Source organism: Hydractinia symbiolongicarpus, chromosome 6 (genome assembly GCF_029227915.1).
Source record: "Hydractinia symbiolongicarpus strain clone_291-10 chromosome 6, HSymV2.1, whole genome shotgun sequence".
In the NCBI taxonomy this organism is placed as follows: domain Eukaryota; kingdom Metazoa; phylum Cnidaria; class Hydrozoa; order Anthoathecata; family Hydractiniidae; genus Hydractinia; species Hydractinia symbiolongicarpus.
In genome coordinates, this window is record NC_079880.1 from 8,276,091 (window position 1) to 8,285,925 (window position 9,835).

At 33.0% G+C, this 9,835-nt stretch overlaps 1 protein-coding gene across 2 annotated transcripts; it reads right to left on the minus strand.

The window, feature by feature from the left end:
• Positions 1–774: 774 nt before the first annotated feature.
• Positions 775–8,886, minus strand: LOC130647911 (prolyl 4-hydroxylase subunit alpha-1-like). 2 transcript variants are annotated; one of them, XM_057453913.1, is made up of 14 exons: positions 8,801–8,886; positions 8,167–8,560; positions 7,755–7,895; positions 7,222–7,424; positions 5,753–5,804; positions 4,805–4,977; positions 4,219–4,392; positions 3,827–3,906; positions 3,328–3,436; positions 3,085–3,135; positions 2,406–2,468; positions 2,226–2,294; positions 1,272–1,368; positions 775–1,028 (listed from the first exon to the last, which is right to left on the minus strand). In XM_057453913.1, exons 2-14 carry the CDS (start codon positions 8,519–8,521, stop codon positions 958–960), a joined length of 1,638 nt encoding a protein of 545 aa, XP_057309896.1. In that variant the 5' UTR covers positions 8,522–8,560; positions 8,801–8,886; the 3' UTR covers positions 775–957. The 2 variants fall into 2 exon arrangements, with proteins under 2 accessions (XP_057309896.1, XP_057309897.1); XM_057453914.1 differs by lacking the exon at positions 4,805–4,977 and adding an exon at positions 5,222–5,394.
• Positions 8,887–9,835: the final 949 nt, after the last annotated feature.

Consider the following 9,835-nt stretch of genomic DNA (forward strand, 5'->3'; position numbering starts at 1 on the left):
ATATCTTACAACAAACGCCAACAAAAGGAAACGTGTCATAATAAACTTACATTTTAAAAGAAATTGCTAACAAAAAATACAGCCTATCATTCATGGTTGAAAGTCTTGCGATTGAAACGTTTATGGTCTTAAACAGCATTTAGTTGACAAAAAATCAAAATTTTGATGTGACTATCATTTTCAGCATACTTTTTTATTAACTATACCAAATTTTGTCGAGAATAAAGTAGTTTTAATTTTTGGACCAATTTTGGCCTATAATGACATTTAGGTGACAAAAAATCAAAATTTTGATGTCATCATCATGTTCAGCATACTTTCTTTGTTAACTGTGCCAAATTTTGTCGAAAACAAATACCAATTTTGGCCTGAAACGTCATTTAGATGACTTCCCAGTACTTAGGGAGCTTGGATACGAAGTTTAAATCTGTGACGTTGCAATTGATCATTTGGGACAGGGTTAGTTATACCAATACTATCCTCCTCTCAGAGGAACGTGAAATCCCAGGGTCGATTTTGTCTCAAAAAATGCTCCGAAAGTAAAAAACGACGGTTTTAAAGAATTTTCTACGCCTTCGGGCACGGAAATTCAATTATGGGGAAACTCAGTGGAAACGCAATTATTTATCATAGTCTAAAGAAAGACGAAGAAAGAGCTAGAAGTGACATGTCGTAATGATTTAAGCGCTAACCTCTACACACAGTCGTTGCTCATGCTCAACCAAAAAAACATATTTCGCTGGAAGTAAGTAGACATTTTTAAAAAAAAAACTGTTATTTCAAAAATGGCTTCTATTCATAATAATAGTTTTAAAATTTACAAAATTTGTGTTTATATATGTCTGTCCACTGTTACAATCTCTATAAACCTTTACAACATCCTCTTTGACAAAAAACCAACTCTCGATATAATGCTCCATAACTACCAATCTAACTGTCTTTTCGCGCCAAAATATTTCATTCATATCGATTGAGCAAACATTTTCTTTTAAATTCGTTCCCATGTTCATGAATCCATTTATTTGCAACTAAAGAGGGTAAAAATACTGGAATAACAACAAACAAAAAAGTATGATGTGATTTGTGGCGTACAATTTTTTGTGGCAATTTATACTCCAAAACAAAATTCCTGAATGACCGTTTTTGCTAGACGGGATTAACTAACGTCAGGGGGTTGCGTGTGTTTGTATTTAAACTGAGTAGCGTAAAATAAACGTCCACACGCATGTGCGACAAGGTTTGCTTGTACTAAATCTAACTTATACACTTACCCCACTTTGACCCAGATACAACGGGACATGACGCGTGTTCAGTATCTTGTATACCTGTCCCGTTACGATATAGATTGTACCAAAACACAGCATCACCCTAAATTTACAGAAACACTTTTACTGTGAGTAACAAACTTCTTTGCATAACTATATTTTGCGCACTATTCAGAGGTTTGTGAAATAAATAGAAACCAATCTTGAAAATCTGTTGTTGTTTATAAAACCATTAGATAACAAAGTGTTCAAAAACAGGAGCGACAAAATATTATAAAGTTCGAGAAGAAATGCATTAATTATTTCATGCAAACCTAAATATATTTCGCGAAGGATTTTTTTCAGAAACAGCTTTGTACGGAAAAGAAATATGCGCAAAAAGTTAAGTGAATAAGCTAAGTTGAAGACGTTCTGCTATAAGGCGATAATTTTACGAAAAATAAAGTATTTATTAATTTTGTGGAGATTTGCTAGCGTTACTTTTTGTAGTCCATTGTTATGTTCGAGTCGACATCATGGAAAAACAAGAAAATTAAAAAAATAAATTCAGACTTAAGTTTTCGCCGGTAAAAAAATTCGCAATCCAAAGAAAACGTTAAATTTTTGGCGGAATTAAGTTTACGGGAATAATCAAAATTAAATTCGGCGAAAATGAAAAAAGAAAAATGTGTTTCTTTAGTGTTTAAACATAATCCTATATTTTCTTTCAAGGCATAATTTATATGTATATTTGTATAATATGTATAATTTTCTTATCATAGAACGTAGTATGTAACATTAAAGATAGAGAACTAAAATTGGTTTTCTCCTTAATTATCCTTATTTTTTTATTTTTTTTCCTGTTCGCAGCAAAATACCTTTAAAATATGTCAATTTGTCTCCTTAATTCTCCTTAATATCCTTACTTTTGTTGTCATTTTATTAGTGGTCACCCTGGAAGAAGAAAATGAAAATAATTACCTTCTTCGGTGGAACCGATAATCCGATTTGTGTGAAAACGGTTTCCCCTCCTCGTTCAACATCACTTAACTAAAACAGGAATGGTTTATTGACATAGACAAACAGAATCCGAAAAGAAAATGTATACAGCATGAATGAATATTTCAACGACGTAGATTGTTAGCACTGAAATTAACTCACATAACATAACAATGTCGCAATTCTATTTCCATCTGGATGATTCGCCAATCCTTGTCCAGGTAACTACAATTACAGAAATGTAAATTTAACTTAGACTGTGTCATTCGTCGTGGTCGTCCCTGCTAGCCGATTAAAAAATGTCCATGGTTGATATCATTATGTCAACACTGGGTATTTTTCGAAGAGTGAAAACTATTATTCTAAATTTCGCCAAAAAATAAGTAAAGGTGATTGTTTTAAAGAACCTCATTCCCAGGGCATGTTAAAACATTTTGATGTTTGGACGGCCTTTCAAATATAACAACATATGAATTAACTCGCGCACTAACTCGCTGAGACATGCGATTATTGCGCAACTATTTTTTGAAAAAAAAAAATTCGCCAATCAGATCACATATCTGATTGGCGAAATCTGAATAGTCTCCCCCAGGGCCATTTTCGTCTCGCCGCCTGGTTTTCAAAAGAGACAAAAAACACTGAGAACGAGGTTGTGCTTCAGACATATGCCACACAATAGTTCTAAAATTTGCATTTTTTGGTAGTCACCAACCAATACATATAATATATAAAAAATACTTTTATTTATTTATTTATTCTAAACAGGAGGTAAACACAATTTTTAGAGGGATATATAGCTTTTACAAAGGGGGTATATACATCTTTTAAAAATGATCCTTACCCCATGATCATGATGAAATTCATATTGACCTCCCAACCCATAATTGTTCATCTGAAATAAATAAATAAATTCATTTAACCTCGCACCTAAGGTATGTTAGGTGTTTTGTCCCTGGAGACTAGGCTTAAATTCATTCTAATTTAGCATGAACGAAGCAGATCACTTGCTACGTATTAATATTTTTGCATGTTTTAATCATATTAAATAAAAAAATTAATTTTTAAAATTAAATTTTAAAGTTACCTGTAGTTCCTCAGAGTACTTCATATTTAATTCAGTCACTTCACCGAATCTTTGATCTAATTTGTTTGATATCTTTTTATCGCTTGGAAACATTTCATTTAAAAACATTCTGAAACAGAATAATTAATATTAGCTACCGATATCAATAAGAGCTTTCTGGAGGGGGTGTCGATTCTAGCATCTAGAGCACTCATCAAGGTTTAGGAGCTGCGTACGCATAGAAAATAAAAATAAAATTTACTTTCTTGTCGTGTGCTGTTGTTACGGAAAATATTTGAAACAATGTTTACAAATAGATTTGTTTGGTTTTCATTGGTTTCCTTAGCAGTCGTCACAAAACCTGATACTATTCAGATACTTCAGTAGTAAAGCAAAAAAAAATTGCGCACATTGTAAATTATCCCGTTAAGAAATAGAAACACACCTATTCTACATAAATAGCTACCCTTTTTACAACTGATTAAATGATTATGACGTCACAATTGTCTCGATTACTTACGTTTTTGCAATCCGATAGTCAGCTTCCACATAGTCACCTATTTCATTGGTTTCTGTGTTAACTACTTGTGCATTCATAAGCTGGAAAAACAAAATTAACGATTCGATATTTATATGAAACTTAGACTACAAAATGAATGTTTTATGCCTCTCAAAGTTGAATCAGCTCGTTGGGAAGGTTAACACTAAGTGAAATTTTATTCGTTCTTTAATTTTACAAGGTCTACTAAACTTAACAGCTGAGCTTTAGTGGTGTTCCAAGAAAAAGACTTTGAGGTCGAAAAGACTTTAACCCTCTTCGAGCATCTATCTGGGATGCTGTCTCTACTTTTGACTTGCTTACACAAGCCTCCAAACCAACGCACAAACGTTTACACAGTCACGTGTACTTACTCTCGGTGTCGCGATTCTTCGTAATTCTTTCATCTCATTTTCTTGAAGGAGATCATGGAAGATGTACACTTCTGGATTGTCATGCATACGGGTAACTTTAAGAGGTTTTAAAGTCAATGTGGGTGCATTGCGTTTGTAAAAACACACAAGGTGATTGTGATTCTTAATTTTTAACTGAAACAGAGAAATAATGATAATTAAAATGACATTTAAACTGAAAAATAAAACATGAGTTGTGTGTGCGAATTTTATATAAATGTTTATTTTTGAGTACGCCACTACAAGGCCGTTTTTGCCACTTTAAATATTGTAAAAAATTAAATCAAATTCTTGAATTTATATAGCGTAAAAAATAACTTTAAATGTGAGAACACACGACTTAAAAACGACCACGACTTAAAAACAGAAACTGTAAAAAAAAAACCAAAAAAAACAACAACAAACAAACAGGAATATTTTAAACAAAAACAAACAACAGGCATCGAATTTTGTTTTCTTATGCTTGCAACACGTTGCGTTGTTTACGTCAACGATCAGGAGTTTGGAAAATGTCTTTTTTTTAAAAAAGCTGATGGCGTCATCTTACCAACTTCGGTTTAGTATCCCGACATGCTTTGACATATTGCAAATTAACAAATGCATCTAACACTTCCTGTGCTTTCTTCATATACGTAGCCTCGTTTTCAGGTGACTTTCTTTTCCTGCTCACATACCATGAATAAATTTTCTGATTTTGCAGAACTTTTTCATTTGTAGGATCTAAAATCAGGACCATTGATTCTTTTTTAACAGATCGAGAAATGATTCGTGGAATGACGTGTTTATGCGTGTAGAATATATTCAGGGTAAAAAATTTAATTAATGGCAGAAAAGCGAATTTATTCTTGTTAGCTTCATTTCATACTTTTTATTCTTTGTTTGTTTAATTTTGTTTAATTTTGTTTGTTTTTGTTTTTTTATATTTGTTTGTTTATTTGTTTCTTTAGCTACAACTTATAGATACCAATTTAGATTTGCTGTTACAAGCCAAAGCAAACGTTCCATTTTTATACAACTTGTCATTTTTCAATTCTTCTTTGTAATTCCATTGCTCAGGGGTTAACCATTTCTCCTTATTTTCTCTATTATAAAATTTATAAAATTCTCGATTTTTCACAGCCGATTCATTAACAGGATCTAGAGAAAGGGAGCTAAATTTACATTGAAAAATACCCAAGAACATACTTTTAAATGTATATATGTTCAGCTTTTTAAAAATAAATATTATATATTTGAATTCGCTTTTCCTAGGAATGTTTTTTAAAGGTGTGTGAGAAAGTCCAAATATAAAAGCCTAACAAGTCCTGGGGACGAGGTTGCAATAATGAATGCATTTTTGTGTCGTGCTTTGCGTTTTGTCAAAAGAGTTAGTCAAAAGAAAATTTGATGTAACTTTTCTGTGCATTATTTATGGACATTTTATTTCTTTAAATAAAAAAGTTGTTGGAATAAATTGTCGTGCCCGTATTTTTTGTAACAAGTTGAAAAAAATTACCTTCCTGTAACACAAGATTTGTGTATCTCAATGCTTCTTCCATGTCATTTGCCTACGAAACAAAAATAAAACCATATGTTTACAAATGATAATTGTTTTTTTTTTTTTTATCTCTAAGAATTGAATGTAATGTTTTTTACGCATGTATCTTGTCAAAATTATTATACTGTCAAAAACGGTTTATCTGTGTTTTAAAAATAAAAGGACTTTAAGAGGCCATCCAAAAGGTCGTCCGCACAATTTTGCCGATTTGGTGGCTAAATCAGCAAGAAATCCAAAAATTCCCTGTAAAAGATGTCCGTTTACGGCTGAACACACTCCCCCATGTCCGTTTTTTGTCTTAACTTTTGCTAACCCAAATTTAAAATAATATTTTGCTAAGATAAAGAGTGCGAGACGCTCAACAAATAACTCCATTAACTTTAATATAAGAGTTTGTTTGTTGTAAAACAGTGTAAAATTACACTTAAAGCAAATAAATATAAAAATTATAAAGATTAAATTAAAATTAAAAAAGTAAATTAAAAAAAGAAAATTTAAAGAGAAAGTATAAAACGAAAAAAAAGAAAAAGCTATGCCTAGTGTGAGGATCGAACTCACGACCTTCAGATTATGAGACTGACGCGCTGCCTACTGCGCTAACCAGGCTTGTATGTACTGTTAATAAAAATTAATTTATTCAATGTTTTGAGTTTAAACTTTTTAGCAAGCGCTTGGGGTTGAGTTAAGCATTTGACTTTCTTGTTTTATTAAGAACAAGCCTCAAATTTGCTAAAGAAAAAGAAAAAAAGAGAACAGCCCAGACTTGAATCTTTAAAAGGAGCAATATTTTCCATACTAAGAAGAATTGAGTAGATAAATTCTGGCGCTGGGAGGGAACCTTGCCCCACTTATTTGCTAGATTGTGATTTTTTAATAAAAGTATTTCAAAGTTATTTCAAAGTAAAAAGAAGCTAATTTATGGGTCTTAACTATTTACAGGTTGAAAATTTTCTTTGTCACTCAACCATGGTGGACGACATATTGTTTTATTATCTTAAAGCCCCTTTGAGATTAAATCTTACGATACGATCCCTGCGGTGTCTACCATTTTTCTTTATCTTGAGGAAAATGGTTGCTGTTGGTCACATTCAATAAAGAAAGTTATAGACATTATTATTACGAATATTTATACAGCATATACACACTTCAGTTTTGAAACATTGTTATCAAAGCGGTTCCTGTGTTCTGAATATATACATAAGGTATACACCGGCATTGCCTAACCAATTTCCTTCACATTGTATGGGTTAAACCGTAGCTGTGTTATAGACATGGGCTAAGCATTCCCGCGCTGTGGACCGAACCACGACTTGTCATTACGAAGGGAGCGCCATAATCCCGCCACATCCCCGGAAACAAGTCAGAGTCATTTGTTTTATAATTTATAAGGTGAAAATATAAAATAAAAAGATTAAAATAAAACTCACCAAATAATACGTCCATGCCAAAAATTCGTTAATTTCAAGCGCTGTAGCGTTTCCTCGCCGATGTTGTAAATATGGATCGTGAAAAATACGCTCTGCTTCTTTCAACCATTCCATGGTTCTTACATAGCGTTTCTCCTGGTGTGATCTGCTTGCAATATCCAAACAATCTTGAGCAGTAAGGACATGTGAAGACTTTGTAGTTCCTAAAACATGATAACTATCTATTAAGCCTTCCTTGTGTTGTTTTATTTTCTGCCAACCCCGTTCCCAGGGCATTTTGCCTTGTTGATGAAGTTGATCCACTCCGTAATAACGGCTCAGGCGCCACAGGATCCTTGGGACAAGATTAATTCCCTGCGTTAACCTCGTTCTTATGGACCTTTGTAGCGAACTTTGATGACCCTGGAAAAAACACTACACGCAAAGCGGAGTAAATTTCATAAAGGTGGAGGATCTTAAGTCCTACTTTTTATGTTTGTAAATCTTCAAAATGGTCACAATGGCCATCTTCTTTTGAAAGTTCAACTTCTTACCTTCCACGATACCGTCAGATATCTCTTTAGCTGTAATATCATATGTGTCTTGTAATCTCAAGATGGCGTCCGTTGCACCAATCATATCCTTCTCAAACGTCGGCATATACATTTCGTTGGATTTAAGTAAAACTTTCACATCTAAATATAATGCAACAAAACGCGATTATCTACTACGAAATCAGAAAACTTTACAAGCTTTAAAATCGTAGTATGTATATTGTTTTACACTTTTTGTTGTTGTTGTTGAAGTTGTTTCTTCTCCTTAATTACGCCCATACATAAAGTTGCGTTGAGTGACACTTTTTCCTATATTCTTAGCATGCGAAAAGCTAGAATTTTATCTCAATGGCGAATGGTTGATACTTAAACGCACGGATGACACACAATAATAACCACGCAGCATACTGACCTTCTAATTTTTTATCATCTACAGACAACCGGTCCCCTAAATCACTCCAACCGGAAGTAAATCTTTTTATAATTAAATATGAATTAATTGGATTCCCTAAGTATTTCATGGGATCATCTTTTGATAAGTTCATGGCCTCTTCGACGGAGTCAGCAAACTGTTTTAACCCATTTAATTGATGTCTTTCCTGATTTAGATATTCTCTTGCGATTTTCACTAATCTTCTTTCGATATCTATTAATGGTTCCATATGTGAGATCGCTGAATAAACATTGCCTTTCGGTTCGCAATAACAATATTGAGAGAAGGAACATAAAATTGTCAGTAAAATGGAGGATAGGTATAACCTCGTCATTGTTGATATTTGCTTCCCTAATTCTTTTTTATATATTTCCTGAAAGAGAAGAAAACGTAAAGCGAATTGAATTTTATGTGAAAAATGATGTCTGGACATTTATGTCATGATCAGAAATGACAGGACAATTTCGCAAGCTGCCGTAAAAGCAAATAAAGCGAATTATTTGCAACAAAAGTTTTATACTTACGGTCAACTAATACACTAAATAAATATACAATTTTGTGACGCCTTTTTTACTACTTCAAGTTCTTCGAATTCAAAAAAAATTGTAAATACCTTTTTCGTCGTCGTGTTTCTTCTTCGTTTTATGCTTCTCTCTTTAAATATGCCCAATGTTTATTTTGCCGAACCAAAGAGTCAAATAGTTTGAATGCCGAAAATTACTTTCGGCATTGTGTAAAAGGGTTATTCTTCAGTTGAGTATGTTTGATCTTTTGTTTCATGTCAAAATTATAAATCTTTTTCACGCTTGAATACATTTTGAGTTTTCGCCAGTTCTTTTCTTCGATTTCTGTGAACAATGTTAGGCATAGCATATGTGCACACGTGCGTTGTGGCCATGTCTCCAAGTATACATCGTTGCCCATCGTAGCCACAAGAGAAATCATATAACCTTTTTAGAATTTTTAGAAACTCAAAATATAAATACAAAAAAATCCATAAGGATAGGGTTGTCAAACGCTCAATATATTTATTTTTAACAAGTTGTATATCTATGTCCACAAAACCTTAATCAACAATATATAATAGTCTGTGATAACTTTCTTTTAGAGCATTTAGCTCCTTTGCAAGTTATCGCCTTCTTTACCTACTTTTCCTCTTTTCTTTACATAGGTATACATTTTTTCTCTGTTTGGATCGGAAGGTATTATTGTTGGGGTTTTCATCCCAAGTCTGTTTCATTTTAGTCCTTTTCTTCTTCAATATAAATAATAGCATAGAATAATAATATCAAGTAATAATATAACAAACAGGCCACACATATGTATCTGTCTAAAACCAGATGGGGTGGCAAATGACGAAAATAAAAAGATAAGTTCAATTTCAATACTTCATAGGATAAGGATTACTCGTGGCCCCGATTCAAGCTGTACCGGAGGGTATAAAGCACATGCAGATCTACAAGGCTTCGGGTACCCTAGTTATCCCGCAATGGTCGTCGGCCGCTTTTAACTAATCCCAAGTGGATTTGAACAACGAGATGTGGAATTTAACATAAAAGTGTTGAAGTGTAAAGCAGTTTGTGTAACAACAATAACAACAATGTCGCCAACCTTTTTGTGCCTAAAATGCGCCTCCTTAAGTGGAAAT

Excerpts from the sequence above, each read along its gene's own strand:
- LOC130647911 (XM_057453913.1), bottom strand. The coding sequence starts at position 8,521 with ATGACGAGGTTATACCTATCCTCCATTTTACTGACAATTTTATGTTCC. Across the intron at positions 7,425-7,754 it reads ATCTGACGGTATCGTGGAAG|GAACTACAAAGTCTTCACAT; the intron begins GTAAGAAGTTGA and ends ATCATGTTTTAG. Across the intron at positions 1,029-1,271 it reads TGTATCTGGGTCAAAGTGGG|TTGCAAATAAATGGATTCAT; the intron begins GTAAGTGTATAA and ends TACCCTCTTTAG.